Genomic DNA, 26,194 nt, shown 5'->3' with positions numbered 1-26,194 from the left:
GTCTCTACTAAAAACACAAAAATTAGCCAGGCATGATGGCACACATCTGTAGTCCCAGCTGCTCAGGAGGCTGAGGCAGGAGAATCACCTGAACCTGGGAGACAGAGGTTGTGGTGATCTGAGATGCACCACTGCACTCCAGCCTGGAGACAGAGTGAGACTGTCTCAAAAATAAAAAATGAAAAAAAGGAGTCTGATGATATTCTATACCCATGTCTGGAGAACTGGGTTTCTTTTTTTTTTTTTTTTTTTTTTTTTTTTTTTTTTTGAGACAGAGTTTTGTTCTTGTTGCCCAGGCTGGAGTGCAATGACACTCAGCTCACTGCAGCCTCCACCTCCCAGGTTCAAGCAATTCTCCCACCTCAGCCTCCTGAGTAACTGGAATTACAGGCGCCCACCACCACACCTGGCTATTTTTTGTATTTTTAATAGAGATGGAGTTTTACCACGCTGGCCAGGCTGGTCTCAAACTCCTAGCCTCAGGTGATCTGACCACTTCAGCCTCCCAAAGTACTGGGATTACAGGCGTGAGCCACCACCCCTAACCTGAGAGCTGCTTAATATAGTATCTTTTCTTTTTTTTTTTTTTTTTCTTCTGAGACAGAGTCTTGCTCTGTCACCAGGCTGGAGTGCAGTGGCATGATCTTGGCTCACTGCAACCTCTACCTCCTGGGTTCAAGTGATTCTCCTGCCTCAGCCTCCCAAGGAGCTGGGACTCAGGCGCCCACCACCATGCCCAGCTAATTTATTTATTTATTTATTTTTTGAGACGGAGTTTCGCTCTTGTTACCCAGGCTGGAGTGCAATGGCGCCATCTTGGCTCACCGCAACCTCTGCCTCCTGGGTTCAGGCAATTCTCCTGCCTCAGCCTCCTGAGTAGCTGGGATTACAGGCACGCGCCACCATGCCCAGCTAATTTTTTGTATTTTTAATAGAGACGGGGTTTCACCACGTTGACCAGGATGGTCTCCATCTCTTGACCTCGTGATCCACCCGCCTCGGCCTCCCAAAGTGCCGGGATTACACGCGTGAGCCACCGCGCCCGGCCTAATTTTTGTATTTTTAATAGAGATAGGGTTTCACCATGTTGGCCAGGATGGTCTTGATCTCTTGACCTTGTGATCTGCCCGCCTCAGCCTCCCAAAGTGCTGGGATTACAGGCGTGAGCCATGACCCTGGCAGTATCTTTTCTTTTTTGAGAAGTCTCACTGTGTCACCCAGGCAGGAGCACAGTGGCATGGGCTCAGCTCACTGCAGCCTTCACGTGCCAGGCTCCAGTGATTCTTGTGCCTCAACCTCCTGAATTGCTGGGATTACAGGTGTGTGCCACCGTGCCCGGCCCTTAATATAGTGTCTTAATTTAAAATCTATAGCAGTTGTCATACTTTATGCAGAAACAGAAGCATTATCTCATCAAAATCAAAAACAAGAAAGTGCCCATTGCCAGCTGTTTCTCAGCATCATTTTGGAGGTCCTAGCCCATGCCCTGGGGGATAAAGAAATGAGACTGTGTCCGTGAGAGACCAAAATGCCATCATCTCGGATGATGCCATTGTCCTGCATAAAGTCCAAGACACTGAAAAGCCACTAGAATGAACTGTTGCCGGTTAAGCAATTAGATGCATGTGTCAGGCACAGGGGAGAGTGGTCAGGGAACCTGCATTCAAATGCCCAGGTGTTCCTGTACGAAAGGGTGGTGTTAAGATACCACTTCTCCCAGATTAACCTCAGTGCTAGGACTGCAGCAGTTTCTTTTTTGTTTGTTTGAGACGGAGTCCTAGGCTGGAGTGCAGTGGAGTGATCTCGGCTCACTGGAACCTCTGCCTCCTGGGTTCAAGTGATTCTCCTGCCTCAGCCTCCCAAGTAGCTGGAATTACAGGCACCTGCCAGCACACCCGGCTGGTTTTTGTATTTTTAGTAGAGATGTTGTGTCGCTGTATTGGTCGGGCTGGTCTCAAACTCCTGACCTCAGGTGATCCACCTGCCTTGGCCTCCCCAAGTGCTGGGAGTAGAGGCGTGAGCCACCACACCCGGCCAGTACCTCAGCAGTTTCTTTTCTTTCTTTCTTTTTTTAAATAAAGAAAGAAAGAGAAAAGGGGGAGAGAGAACAGGAATCTTGCTCTACTGCCCAGGCTGGAATACAATCTAGAAATAGGTACTAAAAACCTCTTTTATGCTGATGATTGTGCTTAACAGGGGAGACAGGAAGGAATAAGGAAAGAAAATAACAAACAGCCAACCAATACTTAGTTTAAATTTGTGAAATGCTGTGCAAGTGCTGAAGAGTGATTTGCTTCCATTTATGTGGTCACTTTCAAAATAGGTGTAATGTGATACTAAAAAAAAATGTATGTTCTGTGGACCTGGGGTGAAGAATTCTATAAATATTCACTGAGTTTACTTGTTGGAGGTCTGAGTTCTAATCATAAATGTCTCTTAATTTTCTATCTCATTGATCCATCGAATATTAACAATGTGGTGTCAAAGTCTCCTGCTATTAGTGTGGGAGTCCAAGTCTCTTTATAAGTCACTAAAAACTTGCCTTATATATCTGGGTGCCCCTATATTGGGTACATATATATTTATGATCATTGACTCCTATTGTTGCATTGATCTTCTCCCCCGCCCCGCCAAGATGGAGTTTCGCTCTTGTTACCCAGGCTGGAGTGCAATGGTTCAATCTTGGCTCACTGCAACCTCCGCCTCCTGGGTTCAGGCAATTCTCCTGCCTCAGCCTCCCGAGTAGCCAGGATTACAGGCACACACCACCGTACCCAGCTAATTTTTTGTATTTTTAGTAGAGACGGGGTTTCACCATGTTGACCGGGATGGTCTTGATCTCTTGACCTCGTGATCCACCCGCCTCAGCCTCCCAAAGTGCTGGGATTACAGGCTTGAGCCACCGCCCGGCCTGCATTGATCTTTTTATCATTATGTAATGTCCTTTGTTTCTTTTAGTCTTGGTTACTATTGTAGTCTATTTTGTCAGAGACGAAAGTTATGACTCCTGTTTTTCTTGTTGTTGTTTGTTTTTCTTTCCTCTCCATTTGATTGGTGGGTCTTCCTCCAACCTTTTATTTTGAGTCTTTGTGTGTCCTTGCTTCTGAGATGGATCTGGATACAGAGTGCTGATGTGTTTTGACTTTTTATTCAGTTTGCGTGTCTGTGTCTTTGATTGGGGCATTTAATCCATTTAAATTCAGGATTAATATTGATATTTGTGAGTTTAATATTGTCATTTAATGCTGGCTACTTTGCCCATTAGTTGCTATAAATACTTCATTATGGAGATACCCTTTATCTTTTGGTAAGTTTTTGGGATGACTGATACTGGTTGTTCCTTTCTGTGTATAATGCTTCTTTCAGAAGCTCTTGTAAAGCAGGTCTGGTGGTGATGAAATCTCTGAGTGCTTGCTTGTTTGTGAAAAGTTTTATTTTTCCTTCATTTATGAAGCTTAGTTTGGCTGGATATGAGATTCTGAGTTGAAAATTCTTTTCTTTGAGGGTATTGAATATTAACCCTCACTCTCTTCTAGCTTGTAAGGTTTCTGCTGAGAGATCTGCTGTAAGTCTGATAGGCTTCCCTTTATGGGTAACCTGACCTTTCTCTCTAGCTGCCCTTAGAATTTTCTCCTTCATTTCAACCCTGGTGAATCTAACAATTATGTGTCTTGGGGTTGCTCTACTTGAGGAATATCTTTATGGTGTTCTCTGTATTACCTGGAGATGAGTATTGTCCCACCTTACTAGGTTAGGGAAGTTTTCCTAAATAATATCCTGAAGAATACTTTCCAGCTTGGATTCATTCTCTTCATGACATTCAGGTACACCTATCAAATGTAAATTGGGTCTTTTCACATAGTCCCTTATTTCTTGGAGACTTTGCTCATTCCTTTTTACTTTCTCTTCTCTGATCTTGTCTTCTCGTTTCAATTCATTAAGTTGGTCTTCGACCTCTGATATCCTTTCTTCTGCTTGATCAATTCGAGTGTTAAAACCTGTGCATACTTCTCAGCGTTCTCGTATAGTATTCTTCAGTTCCATTAATTCACTTATATTCCTCTCTAAATTGTCTATTCTCGTTAGGATTTCGTCAGATCTTTTTTCAAAGTTCTTAGTTTCTTTACATTGGGCTAGAACATGTTCTTTTAATTCACAGAAGTTTCTCATTATCCACCTTCTGAAGCCTAATTCTGTTATTGGAACCCACTCGTTTTCCATCAGGCCTTGTTCCCCTGTTGATGAGGAACTGTGATCCTCTGTAGAGGGAGAGGCATTCTGATTTTGAGTATTCTCAGCCTTTTTACGCTGGTTTCTTCCCATCATTGTAAATTTATCCACCTGTCATCTTTGTAATTACCAACTTTCAAATTAGGTCTCTGAGTGGACGTCCAAGTTAATTCCCAGCGGCAAAATCTGAGCAACCCACTGTGCCGGCTAAAGCAGCGGCATCAAGATTCTTGGTGCTTTTCTGTCCGGGAGTCTCCCGTCTGGCTTCCCTCCTGGAATCCCTTCTTCAATCAGCTCCAAACGTCGGCCAAAAGGGGAACCAGTCCTGTTTACTCTGCACCAAGAACCACTGCGCCGGGGCACCGGCAAAACCGCAGTGCTGGCCACCCGTGGGGCTCCTCCGCTGGGAATCTCCTGGTCCTTGAGCAACAAGAATTCGTCTGAAAGTGTGGCGTCCTCTCGTTCTCTGCGCTTTCACTGGGAGCTACAAGCCTGAGCTGCTAGTGGTCGGCCATCTTGGATTTCTCTCCCCGCCAGCAGTTTCTTAGGGAATTTGCCCAGCCGCTAAGAAGCTCCCCTGGGAGACAGCTGCTGTGGGACTGCCGGGAGATCTTGAGAAAAAGGAGGTAGCAACAGCCACATTGGAAGAGAGCAGAACTGAAGTCATGTGGTTGGGTAAGAAAACGAGTAATAAGAGGGGTGTTTTTTTTTTGAGATGGAGTTTTGCTCTTGTAGCCCAGCTGGAGTGCAATGGCGCCATCTCAGCTCACTTCAATCTCCGCCTCCTGGGTTCAAGCGATTCTTGTGCCTCAGCCTCCCAACTAGCTAGGGTTACAGGTGCCTGCCACCATGCCTGGCTAATTTTTTTGTATTTTTTTTAGTAGAGATGGGGTTTCACCATGTTGGCCAGGCTGGTCTTGAACTGCTTACCTCAGATGATCTGTCCACCTTGGGGCCCAAAGTGTTGGGATTACAGGTGTGAGCCACCACACCTGGCCAAGTAATAGAACCTTAACTTTGTAGTTTACACTTACACATTGAGCATTACAGAAATAGAAACATCTGTGTGCAATGTGGGCTGTGATGACGTTGCCTTTTGGGTCGGTGAAGAGTGAGCAGTTGAGAGAAGGGGTCCTGAGGGGCAGGAAAGAGGAAATTGCTGCCTCCTTTAAGTAGCCCTGGTTTCCCTGCCTTGCTGCTGCTTCTGTTGGTGGCCTGGAGGCTCTCCTGGAACCACGCCTGTTACGTGCTCTCTCTCTGGGTGCCCAGGCCCTAGAGATCCATGCCCGTTACGTGCTCTCTCTCTGGCTTTGGTCTCCCACGTGCCCAGGCCCTAGAGATGCATGCCCGTTACGCCCTCTCTCTGGCTTTGGTCTCCCACGTGCCCAGGCCCTAGAGATCCATGCCCGTTACGTGCTCTCTCTGGCTTTGGTCTCCCACGTGCCCAGGCTCTGGGTCTTTTCTTGTTTGACCTTTGTTAGTTATTTGTACTTACAGCAGTTCCCCAGTGGTGAGAGAACCCCCTGGAATCTCATGGAAATTCAGTTTTGGGGTCTGCTAGGTGGGCTGGCATTCCAGAGGGTGCAGGCTGATGTCCCCTGGCCTCTGGCGCCATTTTCCATGGATTCATGTAATGCCGTGTGTGATATTCTCCTCCATTTTAATCTGTTTCGCAGTTTTACATTTGTCAGTGTTTATTTTCACTAATAGTTACATTTTCTTTTGACCCTTGACCTGCTCAAGATTTATTTGTTGCTTTCAAAAGAGCCAGGTTTTTAAATGGATTACATATTAAATTTTCTTTTTCTTTTTTGAGACAGAGTTTCACTCTTGTTGCCCAGGCTGGAGGTATAGTGGCACGATCTCAGCTCACCACAACCTCTACCTCCCGAGTTCAGGCGATTCTCCTGTCTCAGCCTCTCAAGTAGCTTGGGGTTACAGACATGCACCACTATGCCTGGCTAATTTTGTATTTTTAGTAGAGATGAGGTGTCTCCATGTTGGTCAGGCTGGTCTCGAACTCCCAACCTCAGGTGATCTGCCTTCCTCGGCCTCCCAGAGTGCTGGGATTATAGGTGTGAGCTACTGCACCCAGCTGAATTTTCTTAAAGCATTTTTTTTCTGATACCTTGAGCTAAAACCTCTTTTTGGCTGGGTGCCATAGCTCACGCCTGTAATCCCAGCACTTTGGGAGGCTGTGGTGGGCAGATCATGAGGTCAAAAGATCAAGACCATCCTGCCCAACATGGTGAGACCCAGTCTCTAGTAAAAATACAAAAACTTAGCTGGGCATGGTGGCACGCGTCTGTAGTCCCAGCTACTTGGAAGGGCGAGGCAGGAGAATCGCTTAACCTGGGAGACGGAGGTTGCAGTGAGCCGAGACTGAGCCACTGCACTCCAGCCCGGGCAACAAGAGCAAAATTTCGTCTCAAAAATAAAACCGGGGGCCGGGCTCAGTGGCTCACGCCTGTAATCCCAGCACTTTGGGAGGCCGAGGTGGGTGGATCACGAGGTCAAGAGATCGAGACCATCCTGGTCAACATGGTGAAACCCCGTCTCTACTAAAAATACAAAAATTAGCTGGGCATGGTGGCGCGTGCCTGTAATCCCAGCTACTCAGGAGGCTGAGGCAGGAGAATTGCCTGAACCCAGGAGGCGGAGGTTGCGGTGAGCAGAGATCGCGCCATTCCATTACACTCCAGCTTGGGTTGTTAGAGCGAAAGTCCGTCTCAAAAATAAAAAATTAAAAAAACCCAACTCTTTTTATATGTTCTTAGTCTGTTGTTGTTGTTCTTTGAGGTGGGAACTGCTGCTCTCACCAGCCTGGAGTACTGTGGTGCAGTCCCAGCTCCCTCGACCACGGCCTCCCAGGGTCCTGCCTCAGCCTCCTGAGTAGCTGGCACTGTTGGCACACCACACCCAGTTAACTTTTTAAAATTTTTGTGGAGATGGAGTCTTGCTGTGTTGCCTAGCCAGTCTGAACTCCTGGGTTCAAGCAGTCCACCCACCCGTTCTCCCAGAGTGCCAGGACTCCAGGCGTGAGCGTGCCCGCCATCTTGAAACACATTTCCGGCTGTTTCCTATGTGGTCTGGCTGCTCACTGCAGACTGTGATAAGTAACATTTTCATGTGCATTCAATTCTACAGAGGCTGTAATTTCACCATAGTTGCTTTTAATCAAGAAGTTTGTTCTGAAATGTTCGAGTAACGTGGCCTTTTTGGGTTCCGTCTGTTCCCCTTTCGAGTCTCCTTCCAGAGCGATCACGGAGTGTTGTCTGTCTGGATCTCCACTTTGGGGGATTGAGAGCTTTCTTGTCCACTTGGGTGCAGATTTTCCAAAGTCCTGGGGTCATTTTCCCTCTGGCTGAGTTTGCTGGTTGGGGTGGTGGATAAACAGCAGACCCCGGGTGCCAGTTGCTCTGCCTTTAGCCAGGGTGTGGCCTTCGCAAGTGACCTACCTCTGCTTCCATTTCTCTGTCTGTGGCGTGAGGTGCTTTTGAGATTGCCTCACAGTTTCTATGAAGAGTCAGTGATTTCCTATTTGTGAGGCACCTTCAGGTGTCAGGCTGAATGAATGATGAACCAAGCCACAGCTGGGGAGGTTGTTCATTTCGACTTTCAAGGCCTATTGCTGTTCTTGTTCATGCGCTCCTTGGATTCTTGTTTCCTCTGTTGCTCTGCCCCCTCGCAGTGGCGCTTTATGAGCCAGGCCGCTGGGCGAGCAGCTGCTAGTGCTTCTGTTGTTCTGAGGACTTGCGCCTGTTGCCAGTGTGAGTTTGTTTTTTTTTCTGCTCACTGTTTTGGCTCTAACCCGTTGCTCTTGTACTGACGTTGCTGCTGTTGCTGTTGGTGTGTTTCCACCTTCCCTGCTGTGTTTCAGGTGTGTTATCTTTGCAGCGACAGAACACGTTTTCTGCCCTCTCCCCGTAAGGGCCAGGATCGGGTTTTGTTGTCTTCTGTCTCTGCTCTAGTGGTTTGGAAGTTTTGCATTCTCTTTCTGTTCTTGTGGCTGCTCTTAAACTTGGACTCCATGTCGGGTTATGGGATTATCCGCGTCTATAACTTTATGATGAGTTCCTGATCTCCATCTCCCAAAACTTGGGTAGTCATCTGATGGTTTGTTCCAGATTGTTTTTGGTAATTTAAAATTTTATTTACACTAATTTTATTCTAGGAATTTCCTCTTCATCGTCCTGAAGTTTTGATGTGACATTACAGTCATTTACACTTTACAGGAGGCTGCATGGGTTTTGTGGGCATTTTGGCATTTTGCCACCTGTGTCTGGATTTGTGCTTTGCTGCACCCAGGGTGGTGGCTCCTGAGCTTCTGCCGGTCGCAGGCTCCGTGTTGTCTTCCACACACCAGCAACAGTCATTTCTTAACTTAAGACAAACCTTCCGCTGTCACCGGGATGAACTGATTATGCACTTTTAATACTAAGCATCAAAAAAAAAAACCAGCACATGAGGAAAGCACCCACCACCCAGGCCTGTGGCTCTGCTCCCAGCCACATGCCCTCCCCTGATGGCCTCTCCCAAGGGTGTGAAGGCATGGATGCTCTGCCTGTGTCTGGAGGCTCTGGCCCCTCCGATCCCTGGCTGGGTCCAGCTCTAGGGTTATGCATGAGCCAAGGCTCAGGATGGCATCCGCTGGCCATGCTGGCCTCACCACCGACCTCTCCTCCATCATCTGATGGGCGCAGCTCCCTCGTCCCACCCACTGGTGGACACGCAGCTGCAGACCCTCGAGGCATAGGCCTCCTGGGACTGGTGGGAATCTTCCTAAGGGAGGCAAGTTTAGTCAGTGCTGAGCAATGCAAAAGCCTCTCAGGTTTATTTACTGAGAACAATGTCTTCTAAACCAAAAACACTAGACGAGGCCTTTCTTTCAGTTTTCCGAGGGTGGGGAGGGGAGGATCCTTGCAGACGCTGCCTGCACAGGTGATGGCGTTTCCCACACTGGACCTTGGGAGTTTAGAAACCAGTGGAAGCCATCTGTCCTGAAGCTCTTGCGGTTCTGTCCTGAGGCCCCTGGTCTTCTGCTCTGGGAAGTCTTTCTGACCAGTTCTGCCTCCCACAACCCCTGCGTCTGTCCCCTTCTCAGAGTGACCCCATTCCTTTCACAGCCAGAGCTTCTGGTGGCTTCAGGTGACTCATCTGCTTCACAGCTATGTTTCACTCTCATCTTTTTTTAAGTATAAGCCGTCGGACCCCATGTGGTGAGGGCTCTGCTGCAGGGACCCCGTAGTTGGCGTGGTGAGGGTTGACTGGTGGGGAGTGGGGAGCCCACCCACACAGGCCAGGCCTCCTGCAGGTGGAAAGGCAGAGGGTGGGCAGAGCCTCTCCTGGGCTGCGGGGGGTAGTGAGTGGGGAACTGGTGCCAGGCTGCCCCACACTCCATGGGCAATGAGTCTGGGGCAGAGTGAAGGGCCAGGCTGGAGGTGAGGTTGGGGACCTTGGGGGGGCCGCGGTGAGAAAGAACTTGCTGTTCACTCAGAGGAGGGGATGACGCAGATGGATGTGAGGTCAGGGTGTGCTGTGGAATGCAGCCTGGCATGGCTTTATCCCGGGTGGGTGATGCTTAGCGCAGCTGCTCTGCAGTGAGTGGCCAGCAGGTCAGGCAGGAGACCGGGCAGGCATCTGAGCCAGAGGCAGGTGGCGGTGTGGGTACAACACTGGGCTTGCGGCACAGTTAAAAGGGAGGGAGCCAGTAGGACTTGCCTGTGACCCAGATGCAGATACCAGAGGTTGGGCTCTTTGTCACCCCAGATGGACACGGAGCTGGTGACTAAATGAGTCTGAGTGTTCCCAGGCAGGCTGATGGGTGGCCACAGAAAGCGACACGGGTCTTTCTGTCTTTCTGCAAATGCCCTCTTGACAATCAGAATCGCCTTTTGAGGTGTGTGACGTCAGTGCTTGATGGGGGCGGCGGGGTGTCCCAGAGCGCGTGCTGTGTGTGTACGGCTCGCTCCAAGTAAAGCCGAATGTAGGGTTGGAGGCTCATGCCCACGGTTCGTGGGCACCCTGGCAGCAGTTCCCCAGGTGTGTGTGGCACATTTTGTTACACTGTGGCTTTTTTACACTTGATTTCCCGTGTATTCTAATACCAGAGACTTGGGTGGTAACCACCCATCGCTCCTCTAAAGACATTGCAGCTGCCTCCCCAGGCAGGTGTGTTCCACGGAATCTGTTATTTCTCACTCCAGTCTCCTGTGTGCAGGTGTCCAGTGTCTCATCTCACACCCCTGGGCTCTATTTCTCACTCCAGTCTCCTGTGTGCAGGTGTCCAGTGTCTCATCGCAGGCCCCTGGGCTCTATTTCTCACTCCAGTCTCCTGTGTGCAGGTGTCCGGCGTCTCATCGCAGGCCCCTGGGCTCTATTTCTCACTCCAGTCTCCTGTGTGCAGGTGTCCGGCGTCTCATCGCAGGCCCCTGGGCTCTATTTCTCACTCCAGTCTCCTGTGTGCAGGTGTCCAGCGTCTCATCGCAGGCCCCTGGGCTCTATTTCTCACTCCAGTCTCCTGTGTGCAGGTGTCCGGCGTCTCATCTCACACCCCTGGGCTCTATTTCTCACTCCAGTCTCCTGTGTGCAGGTGTCCGGCGTCTCATCTCACACCCCTGGGCTCTATTTCTCACTCCAGTCTCCTGTGTGCAGGTGTCCGGCGTCTCATCGCAGGCCGCTGGGCTCTATTTCTCACTCCAGTCTCCTGTGTGTGGGTGTCCGGCGTCTCATTGCAGGCCCCTGGGCTCTATTTCTCACTCCAGTCTCCTGTGTGCAGGTGTCCAGTGTCTCATCTCACACCCCTGGGCTCTATTTCTCACTCCAGTCTCCTGTGTGCAGGTGTCCGGCGTCTCATCTCACACCCCTGGGCTCTATTTCTCACTCCAGTCTCCTGTGTGCGGGTGTCCAGTGTCTCATCTCACACCCCTGGGCTCTATTTCTCACTCCAGTCTCCTGTGTGCGGCTGTCCGGCGTCTCATCGCAGGCCCCTGTGCTCCCTTGGATGTGAGCTGCTTGCTTGTTCTTTGCCTGCCTCCTTACCGGGCAGCCTGGCTTTTCCTTACTTGTGCTGCAGGGCAACAGCGTCTCACGCTGCCCGGCACTTACTGTGGGGATCGTCTTTCTTCTGTGGCTATTTTCTTTGCCCTATAATCATCCACAGTTTTAAAATGTGATGTAATTCCATGTATTGGTATTTTCTTTTGCATCTTAAACATGTTTCCCCATGCTAAGATCATAAACACGTTCTCCTACATTGTAAAGGTTTGGTTTTTCCAGTTAGGCTGTAAGCCCCTGTGGCTGACACTGTGTAGCACAGGCGAGGTGGGGTCCAGCTTTGCCCTACTTGTCCCTTGTCCAGATACATGCAGGTCGGCCTGGGCTCTCTGCTCTGTTCCAGTGTCTCCTGCCTCCCATTGTGCCAAAACAATAAGGAACTTACTGAGTTGCAGTGATTTGATTATTTTACCATTAAGTTGTGGCTTCTGGGAGACCATGTACCCCTCGTTTTTCTTCTTCAGAATTGTCTTTTTTGTTGTTTTTGACAGTCTTACTCTGTCACTCGGACTGGAGTGTAGTGGTGCAGTCTCAGCTCACTACAACCTCCGCCTCCTGGGTTCAAGCGATTCTCCCACCTTTGCCTCCTGATTAGCTGGGATTGCAGGCGTGCACCACCTGCCCAACTAGGTTTTATATTTTCATTAGAGATAGGGTTTCACTATGTTGGCCAGGCTGCTGTCAAACTCCTGATCTCAAATGAGTCACCCGCCTTGGCCTCCCACAGTGCTGGGATTACAGGCATGCGCCACCTTGCCCGGATCTTTTCTAAACTCTAGAGTTAAATGTTATGGGTTCCTGCTGCATAATTTGCTTCATATTAAAATAATTTAAAATTTTTCACTTTTCTTTGACCAGCTTTCTAAATTGTGTTAAATGCACATAAAATCTGCCATTTTTGCCATTTTCAGGTGTGTGGTTTGGGGGCCTTGGGCACAGACTCAGTGTTGTACCGCCGCCACCACCATCCTCTCCGGAGCCTTTTTATCTTCCCAAATAAAAGCCCTGCCCCATTAAAACACTCGCTCCCACCCGCTCCCCAGCAGGGGCGGATCGCAGAGGGGTCTCACAGTTTCTGAGGTGTTGGAGACCATCCCAGACCACCATGTGATCACTGTGCAAGTTTGTGAATTTACTGAAAATCACTGTGTGTGTGTAAACTGTGCCATAATGCAGCCTACAAATTACAAGTGTGCTTGTAACTTAGTGTATTTAAATGGGTAGTCCTTTCAGTCCTAAGATGAGCATTATAGAAAAGGGTTACATTTTGTTCTCATCCCGTCACTGTCTGCAGTGATACATAGAACCACCCTGTGGTTACTTTGCTTTCCTTCCACAGTCCCCTCCCACTCTACCTCTCACCCCCACCGTGTGTTTTCCCAGGCCCTTCTGCCTGGTGAGATGGGGAGTCTATGTCTTCCCCACAGGTGCACCCAGGCCCTGCCTTCGTCTGTGCAGCCCCTTCCCAAGGCCCTGCAGAGCCCCCCACACTACAGACCCCTCTGCCCCGCAGAGCCCCGCACGCTGCAGACCCCGCTGCTCCGCAGGGCCCCGCACGCTACAGACCCCTCTGTCCCGCAGAGTCCTGCACCCTACAGACCCCTCTGCCCCGCAGAGTCCCGCACCCTACAGACCCCTCTGCCCCGCAGGGCCCCGCACCCTACAGACCCCTCTGCCCCGCAGGGCCCCGCACCCTACAGACCCCTCTGCCCCGCAGGGCCCCCCCCCTACAGACCCCTCTGCCCCGCAGGGCCCCACACGCTACAGACCCCTCTGCCCCGCAGGGCCCCGCACCCTAGAGACCCCTCTGCCCCGCAGGGCCCCGCACCCTACAGACCCGGCTGCCCCGCAGAGCCCCGCACGCTGCAGATCCCGCTGCCTCAGACCTGTGCCACTGTGGCCTGTGGCCGGTGCACTTGATCCCTAGGCCTGAGACACAGCTGCCTGTTGATGGCATGGCCTGTCCACGGCTTACAGAGAAATGAAGCCCACCACGGTTATGCCGTCCTTGCCCTGCCATTCTGTTAGCGTGAGTGTGTCACCAGCTGTGTCCTGGATAGAAGTGTGTCTCGTCTTTAGTGGGCTTTTTCCTCATTAAGCTCTATTTCTTAAAGTCTGCTTGACAACATTAATCTAGCTATGCCAGCTTCCCGTTGGCTAACACTCGTGTGGTAATCCTGTTCTTAAAATGCCTTAAATGTGACACTGTTTACAACGTAGAGCTAGGTTTTTAAAAAATGAGAAACTTCTTTAGCTGACACCTTACGGTATGCCTTCCACGATTTGCCCTGGAGATTCTGAGTTGGTTCTTTTGTTTTGCTCTTTTCCTCTGTTTTTTTTTTTCCTATGCTTGCTTCCTTCCTGTTGTTGAATGAATTAGCAAGTTTTCTTTAATCTCTTTCTTCCCCTGGTTTGCAAGGTATATGCTCTACTTTTGTTATACTAGTGGTTACAAAATGTTTAAGTAAACTATATATATTTTGAGACGGAGTTTCGCTCTTGTTACCCAGGCTGGAGTGCAATGACACGATCTCGGCTCACCGCAACCTCCGCCTCCTGGGTTCAGGCAATTCTCCTGCCTCAGCCTCCCGAGTAGCTGGGATTACAGGCACGTGCCACCGTTCCCAGCTAATTTTTTGTATTTTTAGTAGAGACGGGGTTTCACCATGTTGACCAGGATGGTCTCCACCTCTTGACTTCGTGATCCACCCGCCTCAGCCTCCCAAAGTGCTGGCGTGAGCCACTGCACCCGGCCACTATTTACATTTTTAAAAGTCCAAGTTACTGCAAGTCTGTGCCCCTCCCCCCCAGTCCTCACCAGGCACCAGTGTCCCCTCCCGTGCGCTTTCTTCCCAGCGTCTGGTTCCTTCCTCTGGATTCTGTCTCTTTCTTCCTGCGCTGCTCCTCTCCCGAGTTCTTCCTCCAGACTCCGGGTCTTTCTTCCTGCGCTGCTCCTCTCCCGAGTTTTTCCAGACTCCGGGTCTTTCTCCCCGCACGGCCCCTCTCCCAAGTTCGCACTCCAGCGTCAGGGTCTTTCTTCCAGCGTTGTCCCACTCCCCAGTTCTTCTCACTCCGGACTTCGGTCGGTCACCCGGTCACCGCGCTGTCCCTTTCCCCAGTTCTTCTCAGTCCAGACTGCGAGTCTTTCTCCTCCCGTGCTGCCCTCGCCCAAGTTCTTCTCCCTCTGGACTCCGGGTCTTTCTTCCTGCGCTGCTCCTCTCCTGAGTTTTTCCAGACTCCGGGTCTTTTTCCCTGCACGGCCCCTCTCCCGAGTTCTTCCTCCAGCCTCCGGGTCTTTCTTCCTGCGCTGCTCCTCTCCTGAGTTTTTCCAGACTCCGGGTCTTTTTCCCTGCACGGCCCCTCTCCCGAGTTCTTCCTCCAGCCTCCGGGTCTTCCTTCCTGCGCTGCTCCTCTCCTGAGTTTTTCCAGACTCCGGGTCTTTTTCCCTGCACGGCCCCTCTCCCGAGTTCTTCCTCCAGCCTCCGGGTCTTTCTTCCTGCGCTGCTCCTCTCCCGGAGTTTTTCCAGACTCCGGGTCTTTCTCCCCGCACGGCCCCTCTCCCGAGTTCGCACTCCAGCGTCAGGGTCTTTCTTCCTGCGTTGTCCCACTCCCCAGTTCTTCTCACTCCGGACTTCGGTCGGTCACCCGGTCACCGCGCTGTCCCTTTCCCCAGTTCTTCTCAGTCCAGACTGCGAGTCTTTCTCCTCCCGTGCCGCCCTCGCCCAAGTTCTTCTCCCTCTGGACTCCGGGCCTTTCTGCTCTGCCCTTGTCCCCAGTTCTCCCTCTGGACTCCGGGTCTTTCTTCCCTCGCCGCCCCACTCCTCAGTTCCTTCCCCACTCCCCCCACCCATGCCGTCCCCGTCTCCCCCCCCCCCCCCCCCCCCGCTCGCCGCGCGCTGCTCCTCTCCTGAGTTCTGCCTCCGGACTCCAGACTCCGGACTCCGGACTCCGGACTCCGGGGGTCTTCCTCCCTGTGCTCCTCTCCTGAGTTCTGCCTCCGGACTCCGGGTCTTTCCCCATTGCTTGCTGCCTCCTTTCATTTCATCCTCACCCCGGAGCAGGGATCTCGGTGGCTCCTGGGGGGCCTGCAGTGTGTTGTGCTCATTCACTGCACTGTGTAGGCATATTTCTTTTGTTTTGGATTCTTTTGCTTCCTGAATCTGAGGATCTGTTGGTCACTGTGGGAAATCCTCACTCACTGTTAACACTTCCTTTCTGCCCCTTCCTGTGGGGCTCCCGTCTTCCTCCTGTCTCTTAGTCTTGTCTCTACTCCACATGGGTAACTTCCTCAAGTTACTTTTTTTTAGGACATTAATCAGTCCTCAGCTGAGGTTGGTTCAGCCGGCCACTGAGATGTTAGTTTTGGTCAAAGTGTTTTTATTTTTAGAGGTGGTGTCCGGTTAACTCCAACACCCCTCTGTCTGTACCCTGGTGTCCCCCCTTTTTATCTTTTATGATTTTAGACATGCGTATTTCCATTACCCGGTCCATCCTTCCACTGCATCTTTAGGGCCTGCTTGTGTCCTTTTTTGCAGCTCCACCTGCTGAAGTGTTTGCTGTGAGCACTGCCCTTCCTCTTCCTCGCCAGGCACATCTTGGGGGACCCTGTGTCTGGGCCCTGGGGTGAAGCCTTGTCCTGGGAAGATTCCCTTTCGCACCGCTGGGTGCCCGTGCTGCTGGGACTCCACAGACACCTTCAGTTAACTTTATCCTGTGGCTTTCCTGCCACATTGCTGGTCATCTGGAAGGCAGCTGTGACCTTCTGCCTGTGACTCTGCTCAAGGCTTTTCCCTGTTTCCTCCTGCAGGCACTGCTGCCTCCCCGAGTACATTCACAGACCCGGGGCACCCACTTCCCTTTGCCCCGTCTGTCCTCTCTTGTCAGGAGGCAGGTGACCGCTGTGCACCCGGCAGCCAACAGCTCTCTGGACAGGCTTAGCTGGATACCAAGAACTCAGTGCCTGTGATGCATAAATAACCCGGGGGTTAACTTTCAAATATTCTGTTGATAACACAGAATTAACAGGGCGAGCTTACATTTCACAAAGTGGCAAGTAGATGATAAACAGGTTTTCAGATAAGGTTTGTAAGATTTTCTGAAGTGTGGAAGTCAAATAGATGTCTGACCTCACAAGGTCCACAGTGCTAGATTGAGGAGTTGGTGAAACGTGTGTGAGGAAGCTGGCCCTCACCCCGTCCCTCCTGCAGGTGAGCATCTGCCTGGAGTGCAACAGCAGCAAGCTGCGGGGCCTGAAGCGCAAGTGGATCCGCTGCTCCGCCCAGGCCACCGTCCTGCACCTCAAGAAGTTCATCGCCAAAAAGCTCAACCTGTCATCCTTCAACGAGGTGAGCGCCGATCCCTGAGTAGAGGCCGTCACAGGTCCCCTCTTACTAGTCAAAGTGACACTTGTGAGATTCTTTGGGTTGTTGCGTTTTGTTTTTAACAACTTTGGAGATTTTAACCAGAAAAGAAAATCAGTTTGTTTTGCATGTCACCAGGAAGTGGGATAGGAGATGGAGCACTCAGGGTCACTGTGAGTGGAAGCGAGAACTGGGGCCACTTGATGAGACTGTTTTAAAATAGGTAAAGGTTTTCCTTGCAGCAAGAAACTGTTTTCTGTGTGTGTGTGTGTTTGAGAGGGAGTCCCACTCTGTCATCAGACTGCAGTGTAGTGGTGTGATCTTGGTTCACTGCAACCTCTGCCTCCTGGGTTCAGGTGATTCTCCTGCCTCAGCCTCCCAGGTAGCTGGGATTACAGATGCTCCCCACAATGCCAGCTAATTTTTGTATTTTTAGTAGAGATGGGGTTTAACCATGTTGGCTAGGCTGGTCTCGAACTCCTGACCTCATAATCCACCTGCCTCGGCTTCCCAAAGTGCTGGGATTACAGGCCTGAGCCCCTGCGCTAGGCTGAGAAATTCTGTTCTTTAATTTCAGAAGGAGAGACATGGGCAAATGGAGAGAGGGAGGAGGCTTCCAGGCTGTGGTGGGTAAGGAGATGGAGTGCTGGCGTGAGGCGGCCTCGGTGGCCAGAGCACCATGAACATACCAGCGCAGGTCCCTGTCAGCCCCCAAGGCAGTGACACCGCCAACATGCAGGCGCCAGCAGGGTCCAGCTCTGCGTGGAGAGAAGGCACTGGTGGCTCTGGGCAGGAGCATGGGTCTGAGGGGTCCAGCTCTGGGCAGGAGCGTGGGTCTGATGGGTCCAGCTCTGCACAGAGAGAAGGCGCTGGCAGCTCTGGGCAGGAGCGTGGGTCTGAGGGGTCCAGCTCTGCATGGAGAGAGAAGGCGCTGGCAGCTGTGGACAGGAGCATGGGTCTGAGGGGTCCAGCTCTGCATGGAGAGAGAAGGCGCTGGCAGCTGTGGACAGGAGTGTGGGTCTGAGGGGTCCAGCTCTGCATGGAGAGAAGGCACTGGTGGCTCTGGGCAGGAGCGTGGGTCTGAGGGGTCCAGCTCTGCATGGGGAGAGAAGGCACTGGTGGCTCTGGGCAGGAGCGTGGGTCTGAGGGGTCCAGCTCTGCATGGGGAGAGAAGGCACTGGTGGCTCTGGGCAGGAGCGTGGGTCTGAGGGGTCCAGCTCTGCATGGAGAGAGAAGGCGCTGGCAGCTGTGGACAGGAGTGTGGGTCTGAGGGGTCGTTTTTGAAAATCACTCAGGCTGTGCAGAAATGGACGCAGGAGAGGCCAGTGCCAGGAGTCACAGGAGAGGACTGTGGTAGGGGTGGTCAGGGTGGAGAAGTGGACACACTGGAGATGCTCTCTGGAGCTGCAATGGGCTCAGCAGTAGCCCCAAAAGATAAGCCACATCCTTACCCCCAAAACCTGCAAATGGGACGTTATTTAGAAAAGGATCTTTGGAGATGTAGTTAAGTGAAGGATTCTGAGATGAAATAATCCTGGAATACCCGAGTAGAGCCTGAATCCCATGACAAGTGAGGCAGAGGAAGACTCCAGGCATAGAGGACAGGAGGCCCTGGTGAAGACAGAGTGGAGGCTGGAGCGGAGGACAGACTGGAGGCTGGACTGGTGGACAGAATAGAGGCTGGAGCAGAGGACGGAGTGGAGGCTGCAGTGGAGGACGGAGTGGAGGCTGGAGCGGAGGACAGAGTGGAGGCTAGAGCAAAGCAGCCTCAAGGCAAGCTAGGTAGCACCTGGGCCACCAGCGGCTGGAAGCCAGGGCAGGCTCCCCTACTGTGGTTCAAAGGCATCCCCCAGATTCTTATGTTGGAAGCTCCATCCCCAGTGGGCAGTGTTGGAAGTTAGGGCCTTGGGGAGGTGCTCACGCCCTGAGGACCTGCCCCACGCACAGATTAATGCTGCTATGGAAAGGGCTGGCCAGCGTGGGTTCTCCGTCTTACAGCAGAGGCCCTCACAGGTGGCATGTGGTGACCTTGAATGCCCCAGCTTCCAGAACTGTGCTGAAATAAGTTTCTGTTCTTCGTAAATCACCCAGTGTGTGCGTTCTGTGGCAGCAGCACAGAATGGACTGTGCTTCTCTGGGAGCCTGTAGAGTACATGGCTCTTATGGGCTCCGGGGCTGAGTACATTTCCGCTGGTTGAAGCCACCACCGTCCTTGTGGAAATTTCCGTGGTAGCCCCAGGAGACTAATTCAGAGAAAGCCGCAATAAGTTGCTGATGCATTTGGGTGGCGATGCAGAGAAAAGGAAGGGTCCGGAACGCCTGCAGGGCTGGGCCGCTTGGCGGGGGGATGGCGTCTCAGGACAGGTTGGGTGGGCTGTTCTGGTGAGCAGAGGCAGAGGCTGGGGGCGTCAGGGCCTTCATGAACTCGTCAGGGGCCAGTGCCAGCCTTGACTGCCCTACAGGTTGGCCGGGGATATGGACAGCAAACATGGGGTGGGGGAGACTTGGTGAGCATGGGCTGCCTGGAGCCTGGGGAGAAACCAAGTCAGGACATGGTGGGAAAGGGGGAGGAGGAAATGGAGAAAGGCTTTTGGCTAAGTTTCTGTTGTTTTGTTTGCTTTTCTGTGTAGCAACACAGAAAAGATGGATGGTAGCTGGGGACGGAGCAGGCCAAGGAAGTCCTTGGATGTTCACGTGAGGTGGAGTGGGAAGCTGCAGTGCGGTGGGGAAGAGGTGGCCATTTCCCTGCGCAGGGCTGGTTCCTCCGAGGGAAGAGTGTGAGGTTTTCGCTGTTGCTGCGGTGACTGTGCCTCTCAGAGCCCACCAACCCAGCCACTCAGGCAGATGGGGTGCTTCAGTCTAACCGAGGGAGGAATCTGAAGAAGTGTAACACCATCGGAAATGCAAGTAAAACCATGGGCACCATGCGCACCCGTAGAACGGCCACAATCCCAAGCACTGACAACTCGTCCGTGAACGCCAGGAGCACAGGTTCATTCCTGCGGGAGGCAGCACTGCAGCCCCCGCGGAGGACGGCTTGGCAGCTGCTGACGAAACAAACACACTTCCCAAACCACCCAGCAGCCATGCCCTCTGCTGTTTACCCATGTGAATCTGCCCGCACCAAAACTGGCACACGGCAGTTTATAGCAGCTTTCTTCATAACTGCCAAAACTCAGAAGCAACTAAGATGCCCTTCAGTAGAGGAGTGGGTAGATAAACTGTGGTGCACCCATGCCGGAATATTACCCAGCACTGAAAAGAAACGAGCAGCTGGAATAGACTGTGGTGTGTGCGTCCGTAGCAGAACATTACCCAGCACTGAAAAGAAATGACCAGTTGGAATAAACTGTGGTGCATCCATAGTGGAATACTACCCAGCACTGAAAAGAAATGAGCAGTCAGGCCAGGAGCAGGCACGGGCAGGAAATGAAGTGCCTGTTGCTAAGTCAGGAAGCCCCTCAGAAAGGCTGCAGGCCGCGCAGCTCCAGCTCTGCTCCCTGGCGCGCTGGAAAGGCAGACTGCAGAGGCTTCAGGGGCTTGGGGAGGGCGGTAGGAGTGAGTGGCTCAGGGCTCCTGGGTGCCAATGCTGTTCTGTGTGTGTGTCTACCTGTGGCTGTGCCACCAAGGCAACCTGCTGTCCACTCTGGACTCAGTGGAGGTGACTAATGTGCCACCATGCCGGGTGTTGGTGGGGAGGCTATGGGGGGGCAAGGGACATGGGAACTCTGTGCCTTCCTCTCAATTTTGCTGTATAGCTTGAATTGTTCTTTAAAAAGGCTATTTAATTTTTTTTAAAATACTGCAGAGCCTAGTGCCTTTTTCCACTGTGGTGAGAGGGAGGGACAGGTTGGCCCCCAGGAAGGATCTGCAGGGACAGGGTACCCCTGGAGGCTGCAGCCATGGAGGGTCTGGTGTGGACTGGGCTGGGTGGGGTTGAGGGAAGTGAGTTCATGCTGAGCGCCTGGCCTCTCAGGCACCTGTGCCACCCGGGGAACCAGGGTGCTTGATTCTGGAGCTGTATGGGCTGCTCATGGGGCTGGCAGCTCACCTGCAAACCACCTCTTCACGTTTCTCAGTTTGGCCTGTGTGGTGGATGGGGTGTGACAGGGCCTGAGTGTCAGGGAAGAAGGAAGCGTGGGGAGGACACCAGGCAGCCACAGGCCAGGCAGGGTGGGGGGGACGGAGCCCAGGCCTGCCCTGTCCTAGCCTATGAGGTAGGGACAGAGGAATAGATGACCCATGCCCCATCTCTAGGCACAGCCTTGCATGGTGGGGAGGGGCTGCAATTTCACACCAGCATCAAGGTGGCGGTGTTAGTGTGGCTCGAGCACCTCCTGCTCCTAATCAAACGTCCTCCTCCCCCAGCTGGACATTTTATGCAACGAGGAGATCCTGGGCAAGGACCACACGCTCAAGTTCGTGGTTGTCACGAGGTGGAGATTCAAGGTGAGGTGGCGTCGTGAGATGTGATTTGATTTTCAGAGTCTGCTCTGAATGGCAGTGACTTTGCTGTGCATCTCTTATCTAAGAGCTTAAAGGCCATGACTCGGGGCCAAGCGCAGTGGCTCATGCCTGTAATCCCAGCACTTTGGGAGGCCGAGGCAGGCAGATCACTTGAGGTCAGTAGTTCAAAACCAGCCTAACCAACATAGAGAAACCTTGTCTCTACTAAAAATACAAAATTAGCCAGGTGTGGTGGTGGTTGCTTGTAATCCCAGCTACTCAGGAGGCTGAGGCAGGAGAATCACTTGAACCCAGGAGGCAGAGGTTACAGCTAGCCGAGATTGTGCCACTGCACTCCAGCCTGGGCAACAAGAGTGAAACTCCGCCTCAAAAAAAAGGCGGGGGGGGGGGGGAAGAAAAGTGATGACTCAGCAGCCGCCAGTTCTGGTCTTTCTGAAATCAACCCCAGACAACCCAGAGCCAGCCTGGAAAGGCAGCAGCTGAGCTCCAGCGGGCACAGGGCCCTGCTGGGACACTTGAGGTCATGAGCGTCACGAGCAGAGGGTGCCCCTGGGCACCTCTGAAGCAGGAAACCAGTGGCGGAACCCTCCCACCTCCAGCTGGTGCTGCTGCCCAGGCGCGGGGTGAGAAGCCAGTGCCAGTCTGGGGCTGGGCCAGAGGGCTTGAGGGAGAAGGGAGCAGGGGAGCAGGGAAGAGCAGCCAGGGCGACGACAGGTACAGGTGGCCAGCGTGTGCAGTGGTCCCTGGGTCACCTGGGGCTGGGGGAGAGGGCATGTGTCTTCCCAGCCTCTTTCCCCCAGCTCAACGTTGCTCAGGACCAAAGGGTCTCTGGTGTAGCCTCGCAAATGGACTGTATCCTGGGTGTTTCCTCAGCACCCCTCCCAATGAAGTAGGTCCGTCTCCTTGCCTCCACCCCGGGTAATCAGGCGCTGTGTGTTCTCGTGTCTTCCAGAAGGCACCACTCCTGCTGCACTACAGACCCAAGATGGACTTGCTGTGAGTGGCACCGCGCGGCGCCCACAGACTGGGCCCAGTACCCCTGGGTGCTCCTGGTCGCCGCGCTTAAGAACGTTGCCTCTGGGTGTCATGTGGACCAGACTTCTGAATAGAGAATATTTATAACTTTTGTATGAGAGAGAATTCACACTCAACAAGACACTACCAGCACCACGTTTACAGAGGATGAAAACACTTCACAGTCTCCCCGTGCTTCAGCCTCACAGGCAGCCAGGTTCCAAGTCACCTTCTGACACGAGCTCCTCTGCCTGCTTTCCAGGTCTTGAAAATCTGAATTATCTTCAGTTTAGTTTATGAATTAGGTTTCATGATAAGCCTCAAAAATAGTTGGACTTTTATTGAATCCTTCCTAAGTTATTGAAAAAAATGTCTTTTCATGGTGAATGATATTTATGTTGCCTTTAGCTTCTTGAAGATTTAGGAGTTATATAAAAATTTAATTTAAAAGCAAAGCGAAAGAGCTTTTCATTAGCATTGTGATTTAACCGTTGTATTTACTTTTCCACCCTATGAAACACGATGACAGCAGCTCCCTGACTGGTTCCCCTTTGACCGCAGCGGTCGGCTCTTGGACTCACTCGGGTCGGACGCTCGCCTGGGGCCGACACACCCAGGCCTGCAAACAGCCTGGACACGCTCAGCAGGTAGACCAGAGGCCGTGTGACCAGCGCAGTGCTGGTTTGCAGAACAATTACGCGTATTAAAGATGGCACCAATTGTTGAGTGCCACCGTTTGATTTCCTGCGTTTTCTCTCCTTTGATTTTGCTGCAGAGAGAGGCAGTGGTGGCTGGGGTCAGAGCTCTCCAGGAAGGCCCCACAGATGGAGCGCCCGGCGGCCCTGGGGAGGATTTACTGGTGGTGGCTTCAGGCTCATGCCCAGATGCACTCGCTGGCCCCTTTGTCCAAGGCCTTCCCTTCCCCTCTGCTGGTGGGAGGAGCTTGTGAGGAGCTTGTGTGCTCTGTGGCCTGTTAGTTTCTCCAAGCCGAGGGGTGTGAGGGACGGTAAGCAGCTGAAGGGTTTGGAGGGAACCTGCATTTCAGCCGCAGTCGGTTTGTACCGTTAGCCCCTCTCCTACCAGATGGTCATGTTTTTGTCCCATTAGAGAATAAACTGCCAGCGCGCTCACTTTTTTCCCTTTGAAACAGTAACTTGGAAGTGTGGAAAGGCCAGGAGGAGAAGGGCTGTTTTCTGGAGCGGTTGGGGTGTTGTCCGGGCTATACCTGTTGATTTCCTGTGGAGCTGAATCCCTCCCCCCACCCCCGCTCCCTGAGGGCCCAGGTGCTCCCTGGCCACCATTCAGGCTCTCCAAGCAGCCATCCATCTTGGAGATCCTTTCCTTGAATTTTGCTGTTTTCTTCCACTTCCTTTAGATAAAAAGCAGCTCAAGGGACCTCATCGTAGGGATGAGGAAACGTACATACTCATTCCATCTGAGCGATTGTCAGTGTAAGGCCTTTGAAAACATAAAAGCAAGTTCTTTGTTAGGAACTGGTCAAAACTCACCTCTCTGTTAAGCCCATCACCTCCCAGGATGGTCTGCGTTGCTGCTCCCTAAGCTTGCTGTTCGTCCAGACCGTTTTCTAGAGTCGCCGTCTAAGGGTCTGTGAGTAGCTGTGTATGAATAAATACTACCTGTCTACCTCAGAATATACATACTGCTGGAGCACTCTGCAACCGTGTGTGACCACAGTGCAGTTCTCAGTGTCACATTCGAACTTAGGCATTTTCCTGTGTGGCAAAACAAGGAAGGATTAGACAGTTACAAGCCTCCAAATTCAAATAAAATCAAATCACAGTTGAGATTAGACTGAGTATTGTAATATTCTCATCGTATATATTTGTGACTTTGTAGCTATCTTTGAAATCACTTGACTTTGCTATGGTGCTAAGCTGATACATTTAAATAAATACACAGAGACGGGTGAGCGGAGCCCTTGCTGTCTCCAGCCGGTGGTAACCCTGCTTTTGTAACCGTTAACCTGATGAAACCTCAGCAGCAGAGGCCCCTATTTTTCTAGGAGCTCGTCGTGCAGACGGTCTTCACTACAGGACTTGGCGCTGGGGCCGCTGCCTCTTGTCTGACCTTGCAGCCTTGGTCGTGGGAGGCTGGAGCGCGATGGCCCCGTCTGTGGAGCCTCCAGGCGGCCTTCTTTCCTTTCTGTCAAACTCTCATTTCACAGAAAAAGGCTGAATTTCATTTTTCCAGCATGACAGCCAGGATCAGTTAATGGTCGGATTCTGTTTTTTTTTTTTTTTTTTTTTAACAGATGGAGTTACTGTGAAGAAGTTTTCACGACTATTTACGCTGGTAAAACAAATGCTGTTAATCACCTTATGCGTCGTTTTCAACAGCAGTGGGGCTAATTACCCAGAATACGGTCTCACCGATGCAGTTTTCATGGAAATAGAAAATTCAAATAGAATATATAATATTGAATTTAAGATTTGGGGGGTTAAGAAAAGAAAACTTAACTTTATAAAATTATTTATTCTATTTTAAGCCTTCTATCATATTTTCCCATCCAGTTGTTTGGTTTCCGTGGTCCAGCTTTATTTACAGGCATATAAAATGAAATTGTGAGATGTTTTGCAAGCTTCTTTTTACTTTGAGTAGCTTTTAATTTGTATGTTTTTGTTTTATGTGGATGAAGAGCATTTTTTTATGCTTTTGTGCAATAGGTTCCAACACACATTTATTAGACATCTGTTTAAACTGTAATGTAGCATTTATTCTGCTAAACTGAAAGGGAATATAGGTGGAATTCCAAAGTGTGTACATCCAGCTGTTTCGTCTTTCCTTTTTCATGGGTTGTTATTGTGAGGGTGCTGGTATTGCGGTTGTGTGTGGGTGCCTGTCAGCCAGTGACGCCTCGGACTGCGCTGTGGGGCCACCTCGGTCCTTCCTGGGTCCTGGTGCCTTGGCCCCCAACATGCTTGTGGCCAGGCCACCCTGGGGTGGGGCCGTGTGTCCTCAGGCTGGGAGCCGAGCTGCCCTGGCCCAGGCGCTGCAGCCCTGGGCTTTGAGCCTTGTTTGTTTTCTCTGCGCAGCAGCAGGATGGCGTTCGCAGCCATTCAAAGGGTGGCGTTAGGTTGGACGTTCCGGGTACGAGCCAGCCTGTTCCCACGTTGTACGTGAATGTTTCATGTGCTCTCAAGATATGGAAAGTAAGTTTAGTGCACGTAGCTAAATCACAAAACATCCAGTTTCTCTGTCTCCTCAGGAAGTCATTACTGCACCCCCACATCACGTGACCTTAACACGAGCAATGTATTTCTCTGCCTTGGTGTTTAAATAAGCTAAATAAATTGAGATAAGTAGATTAGAAAGTCATTCAAATTATACCATAATCTGTACAAATATTATGTCCCCTGCCAAGCAGGGGACAGGGTGCAGGCAATGGCCACATGGCCAGGGCCCCGCAGGAACGCGCTGAGGCCTCCCTCACCCAGCAGGTGTCCTTCGCACTCGGCGGTGTATCTGAGGAACGAACGGCAGCTTGAGTGTCCCCTAAGATGTGCCTGCCCTCCGTGTGAGCGTCCACTCCCGTGGTTTAATTGGCTGTCAGTCGCATTTCCCAGGTGAAAGCGAGGTGGGGTTGGGGCGGTGCAGCCGCCCAGCCTTTACCAGCAGCGTGTGGCAGACAGAGGCAGTGAGGTGTGGAGGTGACCACGCAGATGGATGTTTTTGACTGTTTAATTTGAAAGTTTACATTTTTTATGCTTTGTGTTGGTGTGTAATTTTTGTACTCTTGGTGGCTAGTTTTTGTCTAAAATCTTTTTTGGAATATTGCTTAAATGTTTTCATTTTACTATAGTGAAGCTTGTATTCAGTGTTTTGCCAATTAATATTATATGCTTGTAATAAAAGCAAAAGAAAAACGTAAGTGAAAGTCTTCCTGGCTGGAAATGTATTACACGAAACATTTGTGCGAGCACGAGAGAGATGACTTGCTCATTGGATGAGCAATCCCGTGGGTACTGGACAGACCACTCAGGCAGCCATGCCACATACGTGTGTGCTCAGACCACGTGCCTGCACACAGCGCACATGTTCACACACAA

The 26,194-nt window shown here is 51.5% G+C and overlaps 1 protein-coding gene across 10 annotated transcripts in view; it reads left to right on the top strand.

Moving 5' to 3' along the window:
- PCGF3 (polycomb group ring finger 3) overlaps nt 1-26,016 on the top strand; it is a 73,795-nt gene extending 47,779 nt beyond the window's left edge. For 4 of the 10 annotated variants that reach the window (XM_054253589.2, XM_078367765.1, XM_078367764.1 and 1 more), the window contains 3 exons: nt 16,494-16,631; nt 21,015-21,095; nt 22,066-26,016. In XM_054253589.2, coding sequence (XP_054109564.1) covers nt 16,494-16,631; nt 21,015-21,095; nt 22,066-22,113 — 267 coding nt within the window. In that variant the 3' untranslated portion in view covers nt 22,114-26,016. Of the gene's footprint in view, nt 1-16,493; nt 16,632-19,399; nt 20,308-21,014; nt 21,096-22,065 lie in introns of all 10 variants that reach the window. The other 6 variants (XM_078367767.1, XM_078367766.1, XR_013533239.1 and 3 more) reach the window with 5 other exon arrangements.
- The last annotated feature ends 178 nt before the right edge of the window (nt 26,017-26,194 follow it).

The sequence above is a fragment of the Callithrix jacchus genome, chromosome 3 (genome assembly GCF_049354715.1).
Source record: "Callithrix jacchus isolate 240 chromosome 3, calJac240_pri, whole genome shotgun sequence".
Taxonomy (NCBI): Eukaryota; Metazoa; Chordata; class Mammalia; order Primates; family Cebidae; genus Callithrix; species Callithrix jacchus.
Note: the sequence above shows the minus strand (reverse complement) of the source record. Positions and strands in the feature narration are given on the sequence as shown.